Source organism: Meles meles, chromosome 9, assembly GCF_922984935.1.
Source record: "Meles meles chromosome 9, mMelMel3.1 paternal haplotype, whole genome shotgun sequence".
NCBI lineage: Eukaryota > Metazoa > Chordata > Mammalia > Carnivora > Mustelidae > Meles > Meles meles.
The window spans coordinates 36,391,694-36,419,522 of NC_060074.1; the positions used below are offsets into that span (position 1 = coordinate 36,391,694).

At 47.3% G+C, this 27,829-nt stretch overlaps 2 protein-coding genes across 3 annotated transcripts in view; one reads left to right on the forward strand and one right to left on the reverse strand.

Annotated features, from left to right (window-relative positions):
- Positions 1 to 18,264, forward strand: part of RHBDD1 (rhomboid domain containing 1) — a 123,146-nt gene extending 104,882 nt beyond the window's left edge. For both annotated transcript variants that reach the window (XM_046019786.1, XM_046019785.1), the window contains one exon: positions 16,491 to 18,264. In XM_046019786.1, coding sequence (XP_045875742.1) covers positions 16,491 to 16,585 — 95 coding nt within the window. In that variant the 3' untranslated portion in view covers positions 16,586 to 18,264. The remainder of the gene's footprint in view (positions 1 to 16,490) is intronic.
- Positions 18,265 to 19,653: 1,389 nt separating this feature from the next.
- Positions 19,654 to 27,829, reverse strand: part of COL4A4 (collagen type IV alpha 4 chain) — a 124,213-nt gene continuing 116,037 nt past the window's right edge. Inside the window, exons 47-48 of the mRNA XM_046019313.1 lie at positions 27,255 to 27,541; positions 19,654 to 26,866 (exon numbers count right to left, since the gene is read on the reverse strand). Of these exons, the coding sequence (XP_045875269.1) occupies positions 26,603 to 26,866; positions 27,255 to 27,541 (551 nt within the window). The 3' untranslated portion in view covers positions 19,654 to 26,602. The remainder of the gene's footprint in view (positions 26,867 to 27,254; positions 27,542 to 27,829) is intronic.

Consider the following 27,829-nt stretch of genomic DNA (forward strand, 5'->3'; position numbering starts at 1 on the left):
CCATTATCTTCTTCTAAGGGGCCCCAAACCAACAGAGCCCTGGCGAGAGGCCTTAACATTTGGTACAAGACTTGGGTTCCTACAAACTGGACTTGGAAAACAAGCCACTGCCCTCCTCAGGCCCTGGTCCTTGGGGAAAGGGCACTTTTGTGGTCATTTGGGTCTGAGCCTTTGTTTTCAAAATGAGGCACTGAGGCCCAGTGAGGCGAAGGGACCATCACAAGAACTTGTGTCTCCGGTTTCTCAGTTTGGACTTCCGTCTGCCCCTCAGCTTGAGCCCCCTCCGTTTCAGTTTGCATTCAGTAGGGTCTCACCTGTAGGACTGCCTCCTCTTTTTCTCTGTAAACATTCGTATGAAGTGTATTTGCTTTGCTTTTCAGCCTTGCCTGCCCTCCGTGGGTCCAGAATAGCCAGCTGGAATTCATGAGAATATTGTGTCTTCAGATGTTTATAATCCGAAAGAATCCCTTATGGTTTTGTTTCTGTTGTTGTTGTTTCTTGTTTTTAAATAATAAAACTACTTGGATGTTGGTATTTTATGTTGGAAAGGCGAGCCAAGTTCACAGTGCAGCAATTACAATGCAATGCATTATGTATAATTTGTAGCGCGCCCCGGGAGCGATGGTAAACCGTGAAACGCCGTCCCCGCCCCACAGCATAATTAGCCGGATCAAACGCTGTGCAGGGAGAAGCACAATAGTTGTCAGCCGAGGTCAATAAAAGTAAGGAAAAGTTCTGATAAAAGCAGTACACCCCAAATTAGATAAAGAGCAGCCCCTATATCAGGCTGCGGATATGTCACAGGCCTTCCCTGCTAATTGAAGAAACCTTTTGAGGTTTAACAGCTCATAAATTTGCACTGGGAATGCCCTATTGTTCTGAGGTTATAAGTCTTGTCTTTGAAATTTAACAGTTATACTTTTTTATATTGCATTCCTCCAAGAGTACCACTGTAAACATGCAGGGTTTGCATTTTAACATAAATTTGAACAATGTGGTTTTAAAAGGGTTCACCACATCAAAGGGAGGCTGTTTGGGCACGTTTTATAAATTTTTTTTCTATAGTATTTAAAGCTACAAATGACTCATAGAAGTATGTTCCATTTATATCAGTCATGTTGGTATAGTGTCCTCATCGGGGCTTTTTACTGTCATTTTTTTCTAACGTAAGAGTGTCTGAAAACATGTCTAGGTCTTTTGCCAAGTCAATTGCCCTTAATCTTCAGATTAAGATTAATCTTCAGACCCATAGAAACAATTCTGGAAATGTGGTTCTACTTGGCCTAAATTGCAGTGAATTCTTGAATTCTATGCCTTTTCATGGTCGTCTTTTTTTTTTCCTTAACTCAAAATATTCAGTGTATCAACTTGCAATTTCTTCTTTCTTCATGTACCAACTATGGCCTCGCCTGTGCCCTCATAGCCTCCTATTTAAAAAAACAAAAAACACCAATTTTTGGCTGAGCCGCTGATTGAAGTGAAGAAAGTTCCATGTTAAAGGGAGAGCCGTGGGTGCTGGATTTCAAAGCAGGCTGGTAGTGTACAGAGAACACTGAGCTTAGATCCAACCCCTGGATTGGATCTAACAAACCCCAGCCGCGTTATTTGCCGGCTCTGAGACTTCAGGAATCCCACACCTCCTGGAGTCACAGTTTGGCCATCTATAAAATGAGGACATCTACCCGTCCCTCCCTCCCTCTCTCTCATTCACGCATCCGTTCGTTCATTTATTCACTCCTGGAGGGAGAACGCGAACACAGCCCCTCACTCCTCTTACCCTGCAGAGCTCACAGCCCAGTGAGGACACACTTTACCAAAATAATGATCTTGTCAAATTACTAACGGCGTCCTCATGGGCTTCAAAGGAAGGGGACAAGCTCCAGGGAGAGCTGAGGGCAGAGGACCCTTGCTGAGAGTTCAGGGGAACACAGTCCCTTTCCTGAGGATCCAGTGTTTGAGCTGATTGCTGGAGAAGGGATAAGTGGTGAGTGGCAGGTGATGGAAGGCAGGCATCCTGGGCTGGGTACAAATTTTGATGTTTATGCTGAAATAAAAGGAAGCCCTTGGCAGGCAGAGGAGGAACTTGACGAGGTGTGTGTTTTCCAAAAGCTCTCCCACAACTGTGTGGGGAATCGCCGGTTGGAAGACCAGAGAGAATGTTGGGGGGGGGGATCATTTAGGGGCTCAGAAGCCAGTCCAGGTTCACAAAACAGGTGGCTCAAGTGGGGGCTGGTGATGGAGCAGATGGGAGAAATGGATGAGTTCCAGAAATGTTCAGGTTAAAATGCCAGGATTTGGTGATGTGTCCCAGAGGGGCAGTTGAGGAAGGGGGAAGTGTCCAGGATGGCTAGGGTCTGGGTGTGTGTGACTCACTGGCTGTGGGGTATGGACATTCCTGGGATGTGGCAGCCTGGAAGGGGGTAAATAGTAAAATAGCAGGTACCCCTTACCCATGAGTGTTTGGGGCGAGGCACTGACCTCCTTTGATTTCGTTCATTTCGGAGCACATCTATGCTGCCCAGATAAGAAAATCAAGGGTCAGGGAAGAGAGTAACTTGTCCGAGAACACAGAACAGGGACTGGAGGTGGTATCCAAACCCAAGTTTGTCTGGTTCCAGAAGTCGCTCTCTCCCACTGTCCCCTGCCAGAGCCAGGTAGGAGAAGGGCACTTTTGTAAACCACCGACGTCCCCTCCAGGTGTGACAAGGGAGCTGTGGGCTATGCAGCGTGAAATGCCTGGAAGAGAAAACCATCATAACATACCCCTCCCTGTTCCGAAAACCCGGATTTTTCAGAGGGACTGGACGCATCTGACGTAGAATCCCCTACCCACACTTGATCGCGTCTTCTGAGCTTCCTTCTTGAAGCCAGAGACAGGCCTCCCAGGAGGAGCTTTTACTCTGGCCGTAGCGCACATGGAGATCCTTCCAAAGGGGGCTCAGAAAGCAACATAGTCCCTCCCTTCGTCGAAATCATCCGTTTTCCAAGAGAAACCGAAGTTTAGAGTCCGAACTCAGCACTTCAGATTCCAAAAATTTAGTCCCGAGGTCTCCCTTAATGTTGGTAAAGTAAGTTTTATTTTACTAGAAATCATTAACAGACCTGTAAGAATAGGTGACTGTTTGTGGTTATTGATTATCTCTCCAGAGCAGAGGCCGTTTTAGAATCCTTTCTGCCCCGTCCTGGGTCAGTTCCAGGCCCCTTCAGGGGTGTGAGAACAGTCTGAGAATGCCCCCAGGCCTTCCCGAGGCTGGGGCGGGGGGCTTGTGTGTGAGACATTCCTGTCATGGGGTGTGTGTGTGTGTGTGTCTGTGTGTGCATGTGCCCACATACATGTGCCCACGCAGAAGCAGGAGCACGTGCGCGCACACACATACACTAAGGGGACACAAGATCAGAACGGCTGGTGAGTGGCTGGGAGTTAATAATACAAATAACACAAAAAGTGGGGGCGCCTGGGTGGCTCAGTGGATTAAGCCGCTGCCTTCGGCTCGGGTCATGATCTCAGGGTGCTGGGATCGAGCCCCGCATCGGGCTCTCTGCTCCGCAGGGAGCCTGCTTCCTCCTCTCTCTGTCTGCCTCTCTGCCTACTTGTAATCTCTCTCTCTGTCAAATAAATAAATAAAATCTTTAAAAAAAAAAAGTGGCCAGTAGGAGCGCCTGGGTGGCTCAGTGGGTTAAGCCTCTGCCTTTGGCCCAGGTCATGGTGTCAGGGTCCTGGGATGGAGCCCTGCATCTGGCTCTCTGCTCTGCAGGGAGCCTGCTTCCCCCTCTCTCTCTGCCTGCCTCTCTCTGCCTACTTGTGATGTCTCTCTGTCAAATAAATAAAATCTTAAAAAAAAAAAAGTGGCAGGTAGGCTCAGGGTTGGGCTAAATACATCGGCTACAGAAGCAAGCATGTTTTAAAAACGACTCTCCTACTTGTGGGATAGTCATCACATGCCAGAAACCCACGGGTGGCACAGCTCAAGGTGGAGAGTTTCTCAGCTCTCGGGGTGCAGAGAGCAAGGCTCCTGCTGTCTTGTTTATTTATTCCCGAAGGCCTCTGTGCGCCGCTTATCTCCCAGGGCTGATCTCCTGGGAACGGCGCAGAGGTTGTGCTATCACCGCTTTCCCTGGTATGGACGCCTTGCCAGAGGGGCCCACCCCAGGTTTTGGGCCACCACCATCACCACTCAGAATTCACAGCTATCATATTTTTGACAAGGGTGTCTTATCCTTTCCCTTATTCCCACCTCCTCTCTCTCTTGCCTTTCTTTCTTTCTTTCTTTTTTTTTCTTTAAACCATCCGGGCACAGTGCTCACGTTGTTTTATCTGCTTGTGGCGGGGTGCAGAGCTTCTCTCCCGGGGAGGCCCTCCGCCTGCCCCTGCCGGCCTGCACCCCGTGGACACTAGCTGTGGCCCGCTCTGCCGTGGGGTTTCTCCGAGCACTCTGTCTTCCCTTCCTCCTGCCTGTGAGAGGAGGCTGCAGGCAGCAGCGTTCAGCCTCCCTGAGAGCTCGGAACCGCAGTGTTCCCCTTGGCCATCAACAATGTCAGGGACAGTTTCCTAGGTCAGGGATTGTTTTTCAGTTCTGTGTTGATATCAGTATCTCTGGACATGCGGTTATGCACTAATCAGGGCTATGGTATTTGAAAAACAGAAACAATTTGAATTTTTCAAGTGTTTAAGATGCATTTAGCTGGGATGTACGTAATCCATCTCCTATTTTGGCCTGCTTCTGGCTCCTGAGAATTCTCTAAAGTACGGTGAGCCCCAGAGCCCAGGAAAACTTCAGGAATTCCACAGAGGAAGCAGATGGATTGAATTGTGTTCTGAAGCCTAGGCATGTATAGCCTCCCCTCACCTGTTCCTCATCCATGAACTGGCTTGATTGCTGGTTAGTGGCCCAGGCCAGGAATCCAGATCTCCAGACCTTGAAATTCCCTACCTGCCACCATTTATCTTTGTTTCTTTCAGTGCCCTCTGGCCCCGCTGTTCTGGCAGGGTCATCCTGACCCCCTCTCTGCCCAGTCCATTCTCCAACCACGTGTGATGCACCCGCCATGTACCAGGCATCAGGGACCCAGAGGTGAACCCAGTTCATTCAGAGGATGGGGGGAGGGACGCTGGACCAGTTTCCTCTGCTCTGATGTTCCAACTCCTAGAATCTCCAGGGCAGTACCAAAGTGGTATCTGTTCAATTCTTCAGGAGAGCTGGGTTACACGGCTGTCTTACACATGATGCAGGATTGAGCACAAACAACCCTAGAAACTACCAGTGTCTCTGGCTCATGAAAAATGTGTCCAAAGACCTGCTTGTACAAGTCACCATGCTGGTACCAATGGTCAAGGCCAAACAACCCTCCAGAATACATTTTGGCATTCTTTTGATCCCAAGTTTCTCTAGGTGGGGCCAGCAGCTCACTCTAGGTGCTTGAGGGGAAAATGCAGATTTCTGGGCCCCACCACAGACATTGGTGTGGGATTTCCCAAGTTGCAACCTAGAACGTGCCTCTCACCTAGCTCCCCCACATCCAGCTTTGGGGCTTCCTATTCTAGATCCAGTATCTGGCCTTCAGTCCTTCGACACACCATGTTTCTTGCAGGATAGGGTGACAGGGAAGCACTGGGTAGCTGTGGGCCCTAGTACCTGTGGCCACTGAGCCTAGGAGCCAGCTGTCCCAACCCCTGCGCCTCTCAAGGCCCCATAGCCTCATTCCTCCTGACACGTGGTTACCTGCCCTCATCATCCAGGGCAACCTGGCTTGATCCCCCAGGTGGTCACTGCCAGCAGAGGTTTCCAACCTAGGTTCCCTTGTCCCTTTCCAAAGTTCTCCTCACACTGGCTCTCCGTATTTTCCTTATCCCTTGGTTTCTTGGGATGACGTTTATTTGTATTTTCATGCCCAAAGGCTAAACGGTGCTATTCGGAAGATTGAGGTATTTTTGAGTGAAATATTGTCTAATTTTAAATGGTCTGTGATTTCAAAATCCATGAAAACATTATTGGGGGGCTTTGCTTAAAGAGCCGAAATGTGAGCCGTGTCTGATTTGGAACTCAAGGCAGAAGGAGTGAGAAAAGAAATGAAATAGGTCTAAATGTCATTCAAAATGCTTCTCTGTACCTGTGTCTGGACAGGGGCTTTGAAAGCCAGAACAAAAACCAGTAGCATTGGGGATTTTGTTGTTTCTGAGTGAACCCACCACTCCCCTCGCATGGAAGGGGGTGGACTACACACCTGGCATTTTTATCCCTTTGGAGCAAGGAAGCTGCTGGCCAGGTACTTGTGGACCCACCAACTCAGGCTGGGCCTCAGCCACCAGGAAGCACATCTCCTCCTCCCTCAGCTGATGGGAGTGGAGGGGGGACCAGCAGCCGAGAAAGCCAGACCACCAAGTACCAAGCCGCCCACCTCTCAGACCCCCTTCCTGGCCCCTCTGGGGCAGGGCTGGCTAGGACAGCAGCTAAGTGTCTGGGGTCATAGTCTAAGGAATTAAAAACATCCTCCAGGGAGCAACCATCGATGCTGGAGTTCTTTGCGGATTTCCAGAACTCACAGAATATTCCTTTTATAAGGCCTGGCCCTGCACACTCTGAGCCGCTGCATCAGGCACAGCTAGAAGGAGCCGGAAGGCCCTTCTTGACCTCGCTTCCTCCCTCCTGATATTCTGCTTGTGCCGGACGAGGGGAAGAGGCAGAAGAAGGGAGGATTGGGGGCAGCTAGAAGTAGGGGCCTGGGTGAAAATATGGACCATAAGCAGAACTGCTTTGATTAAGTTTTAAAATAAATCGTTTCTAGTATCACTGCACCGAAGACTGTCTTATTAGCACAGATTGTATCTGTTCATCTTTTCTAATTTGGAGTTGGAGTGAAACAGATCATTGCAGTAAAAAGCGCTCCGGGATGCAAGGCAGCAAGCGCCGTAGCAAGAGTAGATTCTGAATTCAGAGCTGGTGAAAATATCTGTCTCCACATCCACGTCCATAGCCACGTCTAACCCTCTCAGTGCCCCCTGTCAGTCTCCTCTGCTTTTGAAGAACTCTGAGAGGACCTAGCAACTGCTAGATGCTGGCAAGTAGTCCCCAGGTTTCAGACCATCAAGACAATAAACAGCCCCATCATATTCAGGGCGGCAGCTTCTGTAGAGCCCATCTGTTTCAAAATAACCCCAATTCTGCTTACGATGCGGAATGCTTTGTTGACTGGAATTTGCCCTAGTTTTCATCAGCAGACTCCGTGTCACGGGCCTCTGGGTCCACCTGCTGGCAAGTGTAAAAACTGGAACGAAACCTGGGTTGGAAGAACAAGCTGGAGCTCCGTGGTTCCCCAGAGCTGGTGCGGGTCGGGATCACCTGGGGGCTCATTAGATATACAGTGGCCTGGGCTCCACGCCAAGCCTACAGGATTGGAAACCCTCAGAACAACCGTCGTGGCGACTCGCACACTCATGTCAGTGTGAGAGAAGCACAGGAATTCAGGGACCTGGTGCCCGGGGACACCTTGAGGTCGGTCCCCACTCCTGCTTCTCCTGTTTTATCCTGGTAACTGTGGCTTCATTCCCTCAGAACTCATCGAAAAAGTGTAGGAACCTGGCAAACACTACTGAACCAAGTGCTCAAGGTTACATGGCACGTAATTAGTTGTGCTGATCACAGGAACCTGGATACGATCACGGAAGGGGCCTCAGCTCTGTGGCCTTCTGCCTCAGACCCATAACCCCAGTTCAAAACATCAGACAAACCAAACTCAGGGTCATTCCTACAGGCTTCCTAGCCAGCACCCCTCCAGATCATCAAGGTCGTAGGAAGCCAGAAAAGATGGGAGAAGCTGCTACAGACAGAAGAGGCTAAGAAGACGTGGTCGACCAGGTATGCCTTTGGACTCTAGTAGAGAGAAAGAAAATTCGTGGAAAAACTGGTAACATCGAAATGAAATCTAGAATTTGGTTAAAAGTAATGCGTCCGTCCCCGGAAATGAGTCCTTAGTCCACGTCGTGGTGTTAGATGTTAACGTGTGCGGAATTGAATCGTCTGTATTCTCTCTGTCACTTTCCTGCGAGTCTGAAATTATTCTAAAATAAAAAGTGGACTAAAAGTTAAAATGTCAGAGCCGAGGGGCACCGAAATAGACCAGCTGAGTTGGGGCACAGCGTGGCCAGTTGGTGCCCAGCTGCGGGTAGTGAAGCCAGGCTGGCCAGTGAGGGCGGGGCAGGTCCTCCAGCACAGTGGCCCAGGCTGGAGACTGTAGAGGAGGAGGCTGGGGTGGCCTGTCGCGCTCTCCCAGCTTAGACCAGCCAACCCGCTGTCTCACAGGGACCCACACAAGTCATGGAATCTCTGTGCAGTGGGTGAAACGTCTAATCCAGCACCATGAGGCCCAGACGAGCCCCAAGCCCGGGGAGGAGAAGTGACTCGCCCAGGGTCCTAAACCCATGTCTGGTGAGGTGTGTTCTTTAAACACAGCAGTTCTTAGTGATTTGATACACCGCTTGCAACACAGTCCCTGGGGTGCTCCTTAAAATGCAGCTCCCTGGGTTTCCTGCCTGTCCTTCCTCCTACATCGGCTAGCTTCCGCCCGAGGGATACAAGGCCACAGGGTCAGAGCTGACCGAGGGCTGAGGAGTCCGGAGGCTAGTTCAGATACTATGTGGACCTTTCATGCCTCTGAGGGCTTCCAGAGAAGAGTCCGGCAGAGGGGTGGGCTGGGTGGTTCTGCTCAACAGCTCCCCGCACTGCATGCAGCCAACTGCGTTCCTGCCTGTGGGCCGGTGTGGACTGTCCGTCGGAAATGTCGGGACACAGGGCATCGCAGCTGCCCTCCCGAGACCAGTCAGCACGGACCCTGAAGCTTCTGAGAGGACTGTGGAATCCTCATTTCCCAGAGGGTTGTCCTCCTTCTTCTAGCATTGTCCATACTCGTGGATGTATGTGCTTGATCAGAACCCCCTTCTCCCTCGCACATGGGAAGTTCTGCCTTCAGTTCCTTTTTTCTGTTGTAAAGTGTGTTCTCAAATCTGGGTCTCAAGACGAGGCCCATGTTTAGCTTCTGTCATCCCAGCCAGAAACCTAGGGTCCCTAGTATATACTAGACAAGGAGAATATGGAAGTGAGAGCCAGCCTCTGCCCCAGGGAGCTCCTGTGTCTAGTTTTCCAAGGTTTGCATATATTTGTCTAGCGAATATCCCTAGATGATTTTCAATTGAAAAAAAAAATCAGTCTCAAAGTCCATGGATATTGTCAGAGATAGTCAACCTCTTCAGTTTCCAAAATCAGCAGATAGGTTGGGTAAACTGAGACTCCTCCAGATTGCGACCAAACGGCATTTTGTTTTAGATCAAGGGAAATTTGAAACATTCCAAAGTGTCATTAAATGTATGTAAAAGGTGTTTGAAAATCATTTCTAGTGTCATAAAAATGCATCTTGATAAAGTATGAAGGTGGTGATGGAATTTTCAAAGGATTTAAGAGATTGATTTTAAAAAGAGGCAAGTCTTTTAGTATTAAAATTCACATTCATTCGTTAAAAAAACATTTCATAAGCAATCCAAGTGTCTGTCCACAGATGAATAGATAAAGAAGATGTGGTCTGATATACAGTGGGGCATTCCTCAGCCATAAAAGAAAGGATGGGACCCTGCCATCTGCAACCACACAGATGGACCTGGCGGGCGTGAGCTCAGTGAATTAAGTCAGGGAACAACAAATACCATATGATTTTACTTACATGTGGAATCTAAAAAGTAAAACAAATGAATAAACAGGCAAGAAGCAGGAACAGACCCATAAATACAGAGAACAAACGGAAGGTTGCCAGAGGGAGGGGGAGAACGGGATGGGCAAAATGAGTAAATGGGATTGGGAGATCCAGACTCCCCCTTCTGGAAGGAACAGGCATGGAGCTGAAAGGCACCACCCAAGGCATATAGTCACTGGTGTCATCCTAGTGTGGTGACAGCTGGTAGTGGCACTGTGGTGAGCCTAGCACCGGGCACAGCATTGCTGAATCGGTGTGTGGTGTGCTTGAAACTAGGCTAACATCCTGTGTCCACTGGATTCCATTTCAAAAGAAAAGCCTCGTGTCATGGTGATCGCTGATGACAGGTAGACACTCAGCTTCTCCTTCCTCCCCTGCTGCTCCTCCAGCACAGTGAGGGAGAAAGTGCATCAAAAACTATTTCTGCAAGAAGTTATAAACCGTTCTCTGTCTAAAAAAATACTTGATAATGAACGACCAAGGCTGCCCTTTCAAGCTGGGCCTGTTGCTAAAACTACGTGCCTCATCAGATGAGAGCCTAATCCCAGCTCCCTTCAGTTACCCAAGAAAGGCTCCCATTTGCAGTGAGCCCTACCCATGGCAGAAGGTAAACTTCCGATCCTTCCTCTAAGTCATGATTAAAGCAATAGCATTGTTTAAGTTTACAGAGTCTGGTTTGAGATTGAGGAAGACAACTCATAGACCTCAAATCCGGAGCAGAGTAGAAAGGAATCCATCTGGGTTTGAGTCTTGACTCAGCCACTGCCTGGCTATGGGGCCTCAGCAAGTTACTTGAACTCTTTAGGCCTCACTTCCTCTGTCTATAAATAGATGAGGAAGTTCTTACTTGGAGGGGTAAGTAGAATAAAAACCACATACAGCAATATGGATCACAACCATAACATTAAATGAAGCCACACACAAAGCTTGCATATTACGTGAATGCATATATGCACGAAAATAGACAAAGGAGTCTACACCGGTGGAAATCAGGGTAACAGGCACTGTTGAGTATGGGAGCCGGGACTAGAAGGGTTACACTTAGAGGTTTATGAATGCTGGAAGTGTTCTGGGTTTTGATCTGGGTTTTGGTCTCACACGTTTAGTTCATAAAAATTAGTCATGCTGTGCGCTTGTTTAAAAAGAGGGAGAGTAAGTAGGGTAAGCAAGTAGCAGTGGTTCAGATGTTCTTATCTCCAGAAGTTCCTCTTTCTGTTCTAGAGGTCAGACCATATTTTTTTGTCTATATTGCCAGAAACACTGGACCCGACATGGTAGACCCCCAATATTTTACGTTACTTGAATTGTTAACTGGATTATACTCTTATGTATTTCAAGTTCGTTGTAGCCATAAAGATTTCCCAAATTGCCTGGAGATCAGAGAGAAAAGGACAACAGGTAATGTAGCTACTGAGTGGGTCTCCGTTTCTTTTTTTTTTTTTCCCAAAGATTTTTTTTTTATTTATTTGACAGAGAGAGGTCACAGGTAGGCAGAGAGGCAGACAGAGAGAGAGGGGGAAGCAGGCTCCCTGCAGAGCAGAGAGCCCGATGTGGGGCTCAATCCCAGGACCCTGAGATCATGACCTGAGCCGAAGGCAGAGGCTTAACCCACTGAGCCACCCAGGCTCCCCATGGGTCTCCGTTTCAAAGCTTCTCATTTTGAGGGTTCAGATACTATTTCAGAATGAAGAAATATCCCCACAGTGGCTGACTTGATTGGTTGAGGAGTCAAAATGGGATTATTTCCTCTCTCAAGTCACTTCTAAATGTTACCTTTCCTGTAAACCATAACGAAGCTTCTGTTTTTATGGAGTTATGAGGTTTTAGGTGAATTTCAGACTCTTTTTAAAGAGACAGATAGATGGATAGGTAGAGGTTATAATCAGTGACTCAAAAAGCAAAGTGGTCTTGTGTCCTTAAGTATCTCTCCTTTTCAAAGACTGTCTTGCCAAATTGCTGGGCTTGGAGTTTCTTCCAGCCTTTTTGTTCTTTGTCCATAGATGACTTAGCAACCATCCTTTCAGAAGGCATTTTGGGGGCTTTGTAATTCATGGAATTCTAATAAAGTAACCTTCTTAAAGGAGAGAATGCAGGTTCCGTGCTCTGCACTCATTGAACAATAGAAATCCCTGAGAACACTAGTGATTTATTTAGAGGTTTCCTGGTTTAAAAAAGTGATTGCCTCTTTAGCTTCCTAATATAAGGGAATGATATGCCATCCTGTGACTCACATCGGTATAATTTCACTGAATGGTGTAGAGTGCTGATCAGATCACAGGCAAGATCTGTGAATACCAGCAAATTAAACATCTCTGCTTGCAGGGATAGCGAACAGGAGGGGAAATGGCCATCAACTCATGGTGCTCTTTTTAGCAATTCTTATCTGGATGAAATTGCTTCTCCTCCCTTAGATGTAAAATGCAGAGGTTACTGCATTATACATAAGGGTAGAGAACTGAAAATTTTTCCATCAAAAACCACAAATCAATAAATCTTATGATCTCACTACTGGTGCTTATAATTGAGCTAAATCGCCTTAAAATGGGCACTGTTCCTCAGGTTCTTTGAAGCATGCTCACTGTTTCTTTGAGTAACATTGAGGACTGACCTCCATTTATAGGGACACGGAGGCAGGGCTCATAAATACTAATATCCTGTACCGAGTTCACCAGAGCAGGGCTGTCTCACCCAGGCCTGTAAATGTTCAGTGCATGATTTAACTCAGTGAGAAAAGGAGGTCTTGGCTGGGCCCGCCAGCTTTCCCAGTGACCACAAGCCTTCTCCGTGTTACAGAAGCTGTGGCACACTGGAGGTTGTTAATTACCTTTTGTCCGCGTCTGTTTCTTAGAAGGCAAATCTCTGCATTTTGTACGAAATGCTGCCAGGTGGGCTTCAGACAGAATTGGGGTCTGTCTTCTGAGCAGTCACTGTTTTTGTCACTTTATTGTGTATCTTCTACTGAGTTAGTTCACAATGCTAACAAGTAGACATCTGACGCATGATTCCTGATGATGTTAGAGATGAAAAATGAAAACATCCAGCCCTCATCAGGCACTCACTACATGCTTAGTACCTAGCTACGCATTTTATGTGCAACATTTCTCTCCTTGCCTCTCAACAATCCAGGGAGTGAATTCCTCTTTTGTCCCTTCTTATAGATAGGGAGACTAAGACCAAGTGAAGGTAACCAGCTTGCTCCAGGATGTCTAGTTAAAAATAGAGGGGTTGGAATTTAGTCCCGAGCAGTCAGACTGCACCGTGGTGGGAAGGACCGTGCAGTCACCTTGCTGGGCAGCCTCCCCTCACACATGAGCCCCCCAGAAGCTGTGAAACAGAGACTTGCCTGTGCACTACACTCTGGTTCCAGGTAGGGCTGGAAGCGTCTCCTGATGCCCTCCCAATACCTTTGCCCTGACATCCCCGGACATCCTGGGGAGTAGACTCTGTCTCCTACCACCCCGCAGAGGCCTGTCTACACCTTCTCCAAGGACTTAATAAATAATAACTACAGACTGAAACCACTTCTAAGACCCTTTGAGGAATGCCTGCGGAGGATCCTGGGGGCTGCGGAGAGAAGTATTGGATCACGTGACGCAACCGAAAACTACAGAAACCTAGAAGCAAATGTAACATTAGTGAATAGCAGGCGATTGGAAGACAGAGCTTAGTCAAAACTTGAATGGGACTGTAGAGGCCTTGTCCCCAGGGTGGCACTGACTGAAAGCCGTGACAAATGGTGTCGTTTCTGACTGACACCAAATATGTTACTGTCTCCAAAACAGCACAGATTAGTTTACACTTAAGAACTTTCCAAAGAAATTAATCCCTGGGATTAAGGACCGTAGAGTGTTCAGAGCCTGAAATGAAGCAATCAAGGCCTTCTTCAGAGAGTGGGGTGACTTTGGTGATACCAGAAACACTGAGGTTGAAGGATTTTAAATACCCACACATCAGGCCTGATTATAAATCCGGTGTTGTTGTTGTGGTACTGTTAGAACCAAGGCCCTCTGCTGGTCCTGGAAAGCCAGGAAATCAAGGGGACCCGTGTGGGAACTTTGTAGTCATGTCTGTGGTGACAGCAGAGTCCTGTAGCGTTGACAGGTTTGGGCTGAATCCTCTTCTTTTCTCTTTCCAGATCGTATGAGCTCTGCACATACCCGTCTGGGTTTGGGCAGGAGCGCACGGGCTGGCAAGATGCTAGAGGGGATGACAGTGATGTGGGGTTGTGGGGACAGTGGGTGGGAGCCCCAAGTGCAAGATTTGCTGCCCCTTGGGCTGGCTTCATGACCTTATGTGTGTCCTTAATGCCCTCTGAGCCTTAGCTCACTCATCTGTAAAGCTGGGATCACAAAATTGGCAGGGAGAGCTGGCTGACTGACCTACAGCACCTTAAAAGGACTCTGCGAGCCCGAGAGTGATCATGGCTCCTTGATGTGAGCTGTCGGCACTTCCTTCGGCTCAGCCCCGTTCTCCCCGGATGCCCTGTGAGCAAGTCCAGAGTACACGTGTGTGGGCGGCTCATTTCGAAAACTGGACCCCATGAGTCTTCACGGTATACAGCTTTGTGTCCCTCCCGCCATGGGAATGTTCCTCCTCGGGCTTTCTCTTGTGGACACGGTGACTCCCTTTGGGATTCTGAGCACTTTTGCAGCTTCCATGGGCTCATGGCCCGTGGCCCACACTCAACAGGCCACGTCGAGCCTGCCTCCGACTCTGCCCACAGCTCTCCCTCAAGGCTCCCTGCCTGCCGGAACGGGTGTCCCGTACTGGCCTGCACTCACCAGTGCAGTGAAGAACCGTCTTATTGCGAAAACAACTATCAAAGGGAAAGCTGGATTTGGAGCTCATCATGTACAACAGATTTAAGCAATAACTAATGGTAATTGGATTCATGAGTTTCACTGTAACTTCTCTTTTTTAAAAAAAGATTTATTTATTTTAGAGAACAAGAGCAAGAGGAAGGGCAGAGGCAGGGAGAGAAAGAAGCAGACTCCCTACTAAGCACAGAGCCGGAAGAGGAACTCGATCTCATGACCCCAGGATCATGACTTGAGCCAAAATCAAGAGTCGGACGCTTAACTGACTGAGCAACCCAGGCACCTCTTTCTGTAATTTCAAGGCATTTGCCTCTTTGTAAAAAATTCCTTTTCAGATACATATAGCCAAAACTGTATTCAGTTAAACTTCAGTCTTAATGGTATTCAGAAACTCCTTACAGTGAAAGTCTTACAAGCCCGTTCTATGTTTGAATGTCATCCTTAACGAAGGTTGATGAATCGACATAGGTTATGCTGTCCCAAAAGCCCTTGGAGCAGCGTGTAGCCAGCAGGAGTGAGCACGGGGTCAGGCCTGCCCAGCCCACGTGTTGGTTCCTAGGCAGGAATGGCTGCAGGGGAGGGTACTTCTCCCATGGTCTCAAAAAGAAAGAACCAAACGGGTAAGTGTTGGGGAAGAAACAAAATGAAAGAGGAGTTACCTTTTGCCTGCCTTTTGAAAATTTCTCGTCTTCTGACCACTGAAGTTCTAGTGGTGGACTGAGCAGACTGTTTTGGGTTTTTTTTCATCAATTTTTTTTTAAAATCCATCGTAACCAACATACAACACTGTGTAAACCTAAGGCGTGTACGTGCTGCTTTATTACATTTGTATTTTGTGGTATGATTGCCTCAGGGGCGTCAGCCAGCCCTTATACATGGCACACACTTATCAGCTCCTTTTTTGTGTTGAAAACAGTTGATTGAGTCTCCTAGCAACCTTGAAGTTTGTAATACCATATTCTTGACTATAGTCACGATGTTGTGCATTTGATCTCCAGGTCTTTCTTACTTGTGCCCTTCAACAGCAGCTCCCCCGCCCCTCCTCCCCCAGCCCCGAGGAACTGCCGTTCCACTCTCTGCTTTCCCAGGCTCGGTTTCTCCAGTTCCACGGGGAGGTGACGTCCTGCACTGTTTGTCTTCCTTTGTGAGAAGCCTGCTTAGTTTCCAGGGCTTTCTCTTAACATTTTTTCACCATAGTGTTTCTTAACAATCATTCATACACTCCCATGACCTGGGAACATCTTGGAAAAGGCACCACTCTTGGAGAATAAACAAAAACCCTTTTCAGGAACGATGTCCATGGCCCTTCATACAATTTTTAGATGTTATGCCTACATTTTTTCTGCCTGCCCAGTTAATGGTCATCGTGGTAACTTGGCCCCTGTTCTGTGCCCCTGGTGCTCAGTGGCACATGTGTGTTTCAAGCAGACATGATTCCTTCTGGCTGTGGTGGGCATCGGGGGCTGCAGGAGGCCGCCGGGCAGAGGGAGAAAGAGGAGGGAGGACCGAAGGCTGATGAAGAAACATGAAGAAACACCAAACCACATACTTGGTGGGGAAGTTAGAAACAGCAACAAGTTACTTCTGGGCATAAAAAAATAAATAAGCCCTGGGGACTTTGTAGACATGAGATGATGTAAATTACAAAGAATGATGGGGGAAAAAAGGGAGGATTTTTGTCAAGAATCTTCGAAATGAGTGGATTAGATTTGTAGACTGGACCACACTAAAAGTATTTACTTGATGTTGAAATTAAGTATTGACAGCTGAGGTTGAAATATGTTTGTTATATATTTCTGCTTCAGGCTAAAATAAAGATGACACCCAAGCCATCAGTCTTTCTTCCCCCTTGAAATCCTCGGAAACAATGCCCTGTAAATGTCAGAACGATGGATGGGCAGTCTTTGATTTTTCCCTTGTGCTTTCTCCCAACAGGGACCAGCGGGCCAAGCCCCCCGCCCTACGGGTTCCGTCTCTCACCAGAAGAAGAAATGAGAAGGCAGCGGCTTCGCAGATTTGACCACCAGTGAGGGGCCCACTTGCGGGATTACGACCCGTGTGGTTCTTCCCCCGAGCCTGACTCTACACCGAAGCCCAATGCAGCCTCCTCTGCCGTGGGCCTCATTGGCCATCCCGGGGCCCCTGTGGGTCTCCGCGCACGGCTATGTTGACTTGTCTTGAGAGCAGCCTTCTGGGTACGGCTCCCAGCTGTCCGGGGAGCGGCCCTTCTCCTGGCCCCTGCTCCCCGACAGGCAGAAGGGCGGTTCCACCTCACAGGGACCCACCTCCACACGCCTCTCTCTCTCTGTCTCTCTCGGGCTGCTCGTGCAATGGTGCCTTAGCCTCATTCGGTCCCTGAAGACTGTGACTTTCACCGGCCTGGAAGATCAGGCCCCCCATCGTGGCCAGCGTGCCCCATGCTCGACCTGGGAGGAAGTGCGAAGCCATCCCTGGGCCTCCTGACGCGCTGCCGTGGTGACCTCCCGGGAACAGAGGTGGCCACCGTAAGGGGATGTTTTTCTGGTCACCCCTGCCCAGGCGCCTCAGTTCCTTGTGCCCCTATGCCTGGATGGCATTGACCTCGTCCCCCCTCGGCTCTTACGTGGCTCTGCCTTTACAGAATGTTTGGCTGGAAAAGCTTGGGTAAGACCTCAGGTGGGGAAGCCACCCACACACACCGCTAGATGTCAGGTGGCACCAGCATTCTGGCCTTGCAGCAGCCCCGCCCGCCAGCTGATGACAGGATAGGTTCCCAGAGCTCTGACCTGTATTATGAAGCAGCAGGAGCTACAGGCAGAGGGAGGCAAATTGTCTGCTGGGCTGGTCATGGAGAAGTCCCTCTGGAGGAGGTATTTCTTTCTCCTAAGAAGTGCCTTTTAAATGGCCTCGGTAACAGCCACGTGTCCTGTCCGGGCCCAGGGCCATTGAAGCATCAGAGCCCACGGGCCGCCCATGTTACTCCTGGTGCTTGTATTCCATGAATAAAAGGACAAAGATACCACTGATGTCTTACCGTCACTGAGGTATTTGTGTTTAAAGAGCGTTGGAAGCAGAAAAGGATCCTCCTACTTTCATTTATATGCCTAGCATTTATATATAGTTTTGTGATAACAAAAGTAATATATATGCCTCTATGTGCACAAAGCAAACAAATACGCCCATATGTTAACAGAGGTTATCTTTGGGGTTAGAGCACATACGATTTTGCTTTCTGGTTTTTATTGCAGACTTTTTCAAATGTGTGTATTTGTGTGTATGTGTACTGCTTTTGGAATCAGGAAGACTGCTTTATGTGATGATAAAGCAAGAACTATATAAGGGAAAATACACTTAATAAGTACTATGTCTCCACTGAGAAAATTCACAATATAAAAATACAAATAAATACATGCGCAGTGTTAAAATCAGCCATATTCTCGCCACTTACACATACCCAAGGGTAACAGTTTCGGGGCATGGCTTTCTCAGTTTTTCTTTGTACACATTTGACAAACTCGGAGCATAACAACCCTGTGGTTTTGTATCTACCGCTCTTGTTGGCTGTGGTCATTCCACAGCCTTTTGGAATCGCTGTGGGAGAATGTCTTTTCTCTCTCGATTGTAAACTTCATGAGGCAGGGACCATGACCGTTTCTGTGTATCTCCTCACGATACCTCGAACAATGCTCTTTCTGGAATGTCAGAACCAATAAATCCCTGTGGACTAAAACAGAGAAGCTCATTAGTACCATCACCAGCGGCACATACAAAGATAGGTGTGTTGCTAATTGACACTGTTGTGGTTTTTGGTGTTTTCTTGAATCACATCAGGGAAGGAATAACTTGAAGGAAAGGATTTGCCCACAGAAAGAATTTTTGTATCCCTGAGGACTCCGTGTGTATACCACCAAATCTGATCAATATGCTTTGCAGGAGTGCTTTTGATGTGTCCATACAAACGTGGTTTTTTTGTTTGTTTGTTTGTTTTTTCCTTCTTGCATTTAGGGGTAGGGAGTGATCTTGACATCTTGTTCAGATGACAGAAATGAACTGGCAGATTTGAACATATGATTTATGCTTTATCAGTGAAAACTAGAACATGGCTGGTAGAAATTAAATTGGGTAGTGATACATATTGGTGCTTGGGAAGAGAATGGGATGATCAAAATCGGTAGTATCGTGTGGCTTTAAGAGGCTCTTGGAATCTGGGGCACACACAAGCAGAACCTGAGAAACAGTGCCCCGCCGCATAGCTCCCTATAAACCCAGCGGATGCATGTCCCTTTCCTAAGCATTGGAGTAAAGCCGCTCACCCACTGGCCAGGCTTCCTGCCAGGAAGTCATGAAGTTGTTCCTCTCGTTTTATTCCTTCCTGAATATCCAGTGTTATGTCTGGAGGGAAGTGCTACAAGCAAGTACAAATCAAAGGAAACTCTGTGACTTCATAGATTCTTGGTATTTATTTGAGGACCTTAAAAGTTACTGTCCGACTTTAACCTCGAGATGTGGTCTCTTTGTAAGATCCCTCCATCAATAATTTTAAAATATCCTGCACGTCCTTAGTAGTAGCAGATGATCCTTAAAACAACTGCACAAGGTCTTGAAGATCTCATTATAGAATAGCACCAGGGCCAAATTTCCAGCGACTTGGGAGTGTGAGCTCTGGGCCAGTATGTCCAGCAACACCTAGAACTTGCTGGAAATTCTGACTCCTGTCTCTCGACCACATGAATCATAATCTGCACTTTAACAGGTCCTACATGTACATGAATGGATAAAGAAGATGTGGTATCTGTTTACAATGGGATATTACCCAGTCACGAGAAAGAAGGACATCCTGCCATTTGTGACAACATGGACGGACCTTGAGAACATTATGCTATAAGTGAAACAAGATGGACAAAGACAAATACTGTATGATCTCCTCTGTGTGTAGAATATTTTTTAAAAAAACATTATTTATTTGTCAGAATAAGAGAGAGAGCACAAGCAGGGGGAACAGAAGGCAGAGGGAGAAGCAGGCTCCTTAGGGAGCGCAATGTGGGATTCAATCCCAGGACCCTGGGATCATGATCTGAGCCAAAGGTAGATGTTTAACCAACTGAGCCACCAAGGAATCCCCTATGTGTGGAATCTTAAAAAAAAAATAAATAATAATAATAATAATAGAATCAAGCCCAGAAACAGAATAGGATGGTGGTTGCCAGGGAGTGAGGAGAATGGGGACATGGTGGCACAGGTTTTGGTTATAAGATGGGTATCTTCTGGGTATCCTCTGTGTGTCTAACAGCACGCTAACTATAGTTAGTACTTTGTATACTTGAAATTTGCTAAGAAAGTGGGTCTTTATGGTTCTCATCACCAGAGGAGAATAAGGAGAATATGGTGGTAGAAGGGGGGGAAAAATGGTCTCAAGTAGTTTCTGGTCACCAGAAGGTCACACCTTCTCAAATTTCAGTGTGCACAAATGCATTTAGAGATGACCATCAGGGGGCATCTGGGTGGCTCAGTGGATTAACCTTCAGACTCTTGGTTTCGGCTCAGGTGGTGATCTTAGGGTCCTGGGATCCAGCCCTTGTCAGGCTCCATGCTCAGTGCGGAGTCATTTGTCCCTCTCCCTTTGCCCTCCTCCCCCACTCCCTCTCTCTCAAATAAATAAAACTGTTAAAAAAAAAAGGGGCGGGGGGAGATCATCCGTTATTTGGTAGGATCGTGATAAGCATCCTGTCAGAGAACCAGGCCACCCCTGTTTTCATTTGGGATCCCGAAGCTGGGAGGGTTGAGGTGAGGGATGCGGGATCAGCAGGCAGTGCCTGGCAGCACCATCCGCCATTCCGGTCACAAGGAGCAGGAAAGAGCGGGCTTGATCTCAGCAGAAGGAAGTTTGAAGGGAAGAACTTACTTGCAGCCACACACCACTTCCCTCTTGCACACAAGGTGGCAATCACAAGTCCTTGTGGGCGGCAGCTGTGGGGGTCAGAACTAGAACGGCTTGAGATATCATAGATGTGCAAGGTGCTGGTGACTCCTTATTGTGAGAGCAGCATCGACCGTGAGTCCAACCTGCACACGCGGTCTCGGAGGATCCCCGTGTATTGTGTGTACTGTAAAGCAGATGGGCTACTTGGCAACCAAGCTTTTTATTCATTTTCAAATGTTCTTCCTTTTTCCAAAGAGATGAAAATGATTACTGGTTGAGAATTGCAGTGTTAGCTGATAAAAAAAAAAAACAAACCCTAGGTATTTATCATTGAGAATGCAAGCCCAGATAGTGCATGACAGAAAGTGCCTTGCTGGCAAACGGGAGAATGAAAACAGCTAAGCTGGCTGGTGCCACAGTGACCCAGCCTCCAGGGAAAGACCTCCAGATACTCCTTTATGCAGTTCAGAAAGGTTCTCCTGAATGGCTGACCTGGAATAGACATCAAGGGGCTCTGGAGGCCTGGCTGGTTTTCAGTGGACCTGAGATACAGCAGGCCTTTGGGAATTCCCCCCAGATCACTCTGTCCTCAGAGGTTCCCCACCTCCCTCCCTCCAAGGACAGTTGAAGACCATCTCCACACTGAGCTGGGCAGGCTGCGGGAGGATGTGTGACCTGGGACTTTGCAGTGATAGCAACAGTTCACAGTGGCATCTATATGAGACCCTTTACTAGCCAACCTACAAATGGGAAAGCTTCTGGGAAGTGATGGTTTAATGGGAAAGAGCACAATCTTTAGTGACAAACCAGGGTTCAAGTTCCACCGGGTACTGACTGTGACCTTGAGCAACTTATTATTCTCCCTAAATTTCAGTCTTCTTGTCCATAAAATAGGAGAGTTGGGAGGTTGAGGGGGAGCACATACAACAGGGTTAATATAGTACTTGTCATTTAGTAGGTGACTGAGAAATGCTACATATTTCTATTTCTCTCTCAGGTGAGAGGTTGGACCAAATACTCCTACTTAGAAAGAGGAACTCTATGAAAAGTTGTTGACTACCAATGCCTAACACCTAACTTCTAGTTACTATGGTTATCAGTGATAGCACCTGACATTTTTTTCTCTTTGTAGTTGTATCCCTAACTTTTAATCCTCAGGACAACCCTGTGAAGCAGGTGGTCTAATTCTCCTTCAACTAATGGGACAACTGAGGTCCTCAGCGTCGGAGCCCCCCACCTATTGCCCATGCCGCTCAACAGGGGTTGATGTTGACCCTTTGGCCCTGAGACCTGATTATAATATTACTGTGTGCTGGCCAGCACTTCCCAGAGCCTCAGAATTCCATCCTCTCCTCAAAAGGGGCACTTTGTACACTCTGCCCATCTTCTTTTCCCCTACAGTCTACACCTTGACCATGTAACCCATTCTCCCCTCTAAGCCAGCTCCTAAATGGGCCACAGTAGGAGTGAGGTACATCAGAAAGTAAGCTTACTTCGCTTGAAAGAAAATAAATATAAAACAGATAAAACACAGTTGTTTTGGAGGTCATCACAGAATTTTATATATGTAATGAACAATATTATAACTTGTAATACAACAAAGATTGAAGTAACAATCGCAGACCAGGTATCTTGCAAATGTTACATGGTTGAAAATATATTTTACAACCGTGGGATAGAGAAAGAGATGCAATTTATTGGACACATCTCACATTTTTTCCCATGAGTCATTAAATATTTAAGCACCATAAAATTCAAGCATTTCACATGGATGTGGCAACCAGCCTCGGTGGTTTAAAATGCATTATGCAGAGTCTCTGGCAGATAATAACAGTGACAATTGCAGAGTACTGATTTTTAATGTCAATTGTTTTGTTCCCTGCAGAACTTCCTGATAATGTCCCTGTAGGAAATTGTGATTTTTTTTGTGTGTGTGGAGGGGGGGTGGTTACAGTAACTTTGAGAATTGAAATAAAATAACATTCCTAAAGACGTAAAAGTTGACCAGGTATAAATAATTCTAATCAGTTATTTATATGCCCTGTAAGAATCCTAATATAATTCTACTATGGAAAAAAAAAACCAAGAAATGTTTTCTCATATTAGATTGTTTTAAATAGAAGATGTGACCAGAGTGTATGCACAACGACTGCTCTGTGCTAGACATACAATCTAACTGAGTTTTCGACGTAAGAGTAGGTATTATGTCCCATTTTATAAATGAGGAAAATGGGGTTTAGAGAGGAGGTGTAACTCACCCCGGGTGATAGAGTGGGGCAGTGTGACAGAGCCAGCTTCAAACCAGCTTCAGAGTCCACATTTTCCCACTATTCCTGCAGTCATACCAAGTAAAACTTATCAGATGTGTTGAGTGAGCTGATAGAAACAAATCTAATGTGACTTCCTGGATCGCATAGAGATGGTTTCCTTTATTATAATCTACAAGAGGCTCAGAGTAAAATCTGGTAAAATCCAGTTTTGGACCTTCTGTTGACTACTTTTCTAAGCACCGAAAACCTGCATACAGACTTTGTCGATGGGACCTTGACCGGGAAGCTCTCACATGATGAGGGAGGACAGGTTATGGCCTGAGTTAGGTCTTGTCCCGTTTCAGTGAAGAGCCTTCGCTCAACCAAACCTCAGGGATCTTATCATGTCTGAAATTTCAGTGGAAAAGCAAGCTGAATTTCAGGAGGGAGTAATGATTGCAGCTTATTAATTGGCTTTCTGACAGTAACTGCGAAGGGGAGACGGTGTGTAGATCTGTGGGTGTATTCATGTACTTTGAAACAAGAGATGACTTATACTTGTTACCATTTTGTCCACGAGAACCCTACATGCACAGATCTAACAATGATACTTACTGAATAGTCACTGAAAACAGAATTATCAATAATGGGCTCAGCTCTGTGTAGGCACTGGACATACAGTTGAGTGAAGCTTGGTCCTGCCCTCAAGGGGCTTGCACTGGAGCAAGTGCGTGGAGAAAGTATGAGGACAGCTTACAGGAGCGAGGCAGGAGCACGAGAGAGTGGCCAGGCCCATCTGTTGTCCTGGGAGTAGAGGAAGGGAGTCTGAGTCTCCCGGGGGAAATCCACACCCACCCTCCTGCCCAGCTCCTTCAGTCTGTCAAGAAGCAGTTGTGTCCCAGGTAAAGGTCCTGGAACTGGGACATCACTGGGAGAAAGAGCAGGAGCCAGGTCACAGAGCTGGGAACATGTCTCTGGGATGCGTGCACAGGTGAGCTGCGTGCAGCCTGTCACCCCATGGGAAGTCACTTGGACTTCACAGCCACAGGAGTCACTGAGCAATTTTGAAGGCAAAGAAAAAAAACTCAAGTTTGCATCTTGGAGAGATGAATGGGATTTGACAAGTGGAGGCATCAGCTGGAAACTGTTTACCATTAAGAATACGGGGGAAAGACAAAAGCTGCAGGAAGATGCTGCGAGGCCGGAGGGGAAGGCAGCCGTCCACCGGAAGTGGCCTCTTGAGTTTCGGTCTGGGAAATATGGGAGGACAAGGAATGAGCGACCCACCACGGGCAGCATAGAGGCCTGGGTACCTGGACACCTGCATGGACATGGATGGGCTCCACTGACTGAGCATGAGAAGCCAGGAGAAAACATCCCGTACTCCCCGGGGGACCCAGTGCAGTCTCCACTGGACAGTCTAGATATTTTCCAACCAGCAAGGTGGGGGAGAGGCTTCCTGGGAAGGAATGTTGACAAGGATCCTCACCAGTCATGGATTAGCCAGCATAAAACTTTGTTCATCTTTCACGGAAAAAGGACATTTCAAAGTACTGATATTTAAGGTGGTGAAGAAAGCAGAGTCTTCTAATAGAGGAGTTATCTGTTCCACGGTTTTGCCCTTTAGGGCAACAATTACGCAACATTTAGAGAGGGGTTCTTGCACTACCAGTATTTTGAACAGTCTCAAACACAATCCCAGGTTCACTGTGGAGTAAATTGCCCACTTAATTCAGCCTGTGTTTTAAGACGTATTTGGCAAGCTTACTAAGATAATATTCTAATGCAGGTAAAATACTTCACCACACAAAGCATGTCTCCAATGCTCTATTGCTCACCCTTATCTCTTTCCAGAAAATGTTCTCAGACCAAATTCATGATCAGACCAAATTCATGAATGAACAAGATGAAATTTTAGAAGGCTTGACGTTTGGTAACATGTAATAAAACTTGGGAAATGGAAAAGTGTAATTATAATCGAGGCTGAAATTGGCTTAAATTTCAGGTGTTCAAAAATCCTTAACATGTCATAGCACGATTAAAAACAATAAATGGGTCAAATGAACTATGAAATACTCTGCTTTCATCTTAAAATGTACATTTTTTTTCCTTTTTACTGGAAAGTATTAAAATAAATTCCCATCCCGGGAGTAGCCCATAGCAAGATTCATTTGAAATATGTTCTACATATAAGAGCTCATTGCTAATCAATGTTTGGCAAGGAAAACATCTCTTAAAAACAAAATTTTAATTGAGTTTTTCTCCTCTCAATTATTTTTAAGTGCATTGAAACTAAGCACGAAAATGAGAAATTTCTCTATTTTTCTTCTAAAATGACATATTTTTAAATGAGGAAGGCAGGTTTCCTCTAATTTATTTCCAAAAAGCTTTCTGATTTTTTGGATTAGATTGCTGAATCCCTACTAGAATAGGAAATGTATCCTTTCCTATTCAGAAAACTACTCATACTAAGTAGATGTATCTTATGAACTTTTATAGAAAATATTAATTCCAAATGTCAAAAGGCTGCCTTGGTAGAATACTGACAAAAAATAGAAGAATGTTTTTAAAATTGGAAAAACAGGATGCTTCTGTAAAAACCAGTAACAAGCACATAAAATTCAAATTGCAGGTTTTTTGGTTTTTGTTTTTTTTGTTTTTTTTTTTTTTGTTTTGTTTTTTTGTTTTTCTAAAATAGCACCATATCTTCCTGGCAGGGTCACCATGACTTAAATGAATCTTCTTACCTAAGTTTAAGTAAGCCGGCCCTTAATTTTCTCCCAAGTGCATAATGATAGTTCTGTCACTTCCCGGTATGAAGTGCCATTATGTTTTGGAGGAAAAGCGTCCATGACGGGCTGCAAGGCAGCTCTGCAGGGCTCCTGGGGAGGGGAGCAGGATGCTTTGTGTGAGCTGGTGTGTCTGAGCGAAGCCCCATGTGGCTTCGGTCCCATTAGCACGCACACACCAAAGACTCACTGGACCCCGACTGGGCAAATGCCGTCCGTTTGGAACTTCACTGCAATGGGGAGTCCATTTTAGTGAATCACTGCCTTAATATTCATTAATAGCTCTTAGGCTCTTAATCCCTTATTGAATATATTTTTTTCCATAAATGCTACTTTTCAAAAGGGTTGCCAAAGTAGGCATTTCCATTCTGTGAAAAATGCAGAAGAGAACACGTTTTATGTTCATCCGCGATGTATTCATGCTAATCCAGCATCTCTGGAACGCAGAGACTGTGGTCCTTCCTGGCAGAATGATTCATTCTGCTTTGAAATGAACTGTTAACGCTCTCTGTGTGGATTTTTTTTCTTTCTTTCTTTCTTTTTTTTTTTTTTAAACATCTCCTTGGGTCACGGTTTTACAATTATTTAAAGTGTATGGGAAAACAGATTACAGAGGAAATCAGTTTGAGATGTTGGAAATCTCCACTTTCTAGTTTCATTTGTTGGCCTATTTATTTTTTTCCTATAAAATCTGTCCAGAAGCCCACCCCACTATAGAGTAATTGATTTCAATTGTTTGAGATGCTATAACCAATGAGCGAAGTTTTCAGTAATGTAATTTGTAATCTGGCCTTTATCATTTCTTTGCCTGCGTGTGAATTAGCATCGTTTTAAATAAAGCCAGCTCTTCCATCATCCTCAAAAACATAAGAATATCTGGGTTTCATCTAAATTGGTAGGTGCAAATAAATCCGTTACGAGGAACATTTGCTTAATCTTGTCCCAAACAGAGGAAGGGATGAGAGGACGGTGGGGATAACCTCATGGAAAGGGAAGGGACCGCTGAAACTGGAGTCTGAAATGAGCACCATGAATCTCTCAGCACAGTCTGGGCACCCCCGGGGTCCCCAGGAAGTTTCCCCAGGTGACATGCTGGTGAGCCGCGGTTCTCTAGCTGTACTTCATGCACACCTGGCACCTGCTGGTTCTCTGGCGCTGGGCCCGGCTCTCCTTTAAGGTGTCCGGTGTTGGTGCAGAGGAAAACTGCAAGTCGGGTCTCACGGTCGTCAGCCAGAAGCTATACTTGTTGGCAAAAAAGTGGCAAGTTCCCTGGCGGCCTTGGCATTCGAGGAACGGCGCGGCTCGGAAATCTTCCAGACAGCTGCCAGGGGACATGAGGGCCTGCCCTCCTCCCTGGTCCCCGGCCCCCGTGTGCTGCCAGGACAACAAGCCAGAGTTAGGGCTCAGACCCGGGCGGACGACCCCAGACCCAGCCCGCGCCACGCGGACGGCTCCCAGGAAGGGCGAACTAGGTAGGCTCCGAGGGGAAGGGAGTCGGGGGCTTGCGGCCGTGCACACAACATGAAACCACTTGCTCTGAGGGTTGAAGCAAAGGCAACGTCTACACCCTCACAAAATCATAAAACAAACAAACAAAACCCGAACAAACAAAAAACCCACATCGTCAGGAAGGAAGATGACCCTACGTCTCGCCAGGCTGGGGTTTGGGGATGTGTTCACGACCCCTGTCCTAGCGCTGTCTGTCCGTCCCTTGGGGCTCAGGGCATCCCGGGGCGGCAGCGGCGGGCGTGCAGGGGCTCACCATCAGGAACGAGTACCCGATCCACAGGCTCCTCCAGGTCCGCGGGCATGGGGGGATGGACTGGTCCTGGCTGTGCAGCGCCACCACGGGCGCCGGGGCCTCGCACACCGCACAGCGGCTGATGTACGGGCGGATCTCCTCCTCCGACAGCGGGGTCATGGGCAGCGGCGCGGCGCTCGCCAGCCAGTAGGACCGGTCGTTCCTCCGGCCGTAGTGGCACACTTGGTGGATGTTGCAGTAGGCGAAGGGCAGCGTGCTGAACACGGGAAGGCAAGACCCTGCCAGCCCTTGGGAAGGAAGGCAAGGCCGTGGGGTGGGCGAGGCGCCGGGCCTGCTGTACGCGGGGACCGTCCGCGCAGGTGCCATTCGCGGACGCGCGCTCCGCCGCTCACACAGATGCACCTGCCGAAGCCCGTTTCTGTGGCGGGGACGGCAGGCTGCGGCCCTGACCAATTCTGCCACCTCCCTGGTCCCGGGGCCAGCCCCCATCCACTCGTTCTCTCCTCATTCCCGCCTGAACTGAGCAATGGGCCCACTGCTGGAAGGGTGCGGTTAGTCCCGCTCGGTGTCCACAA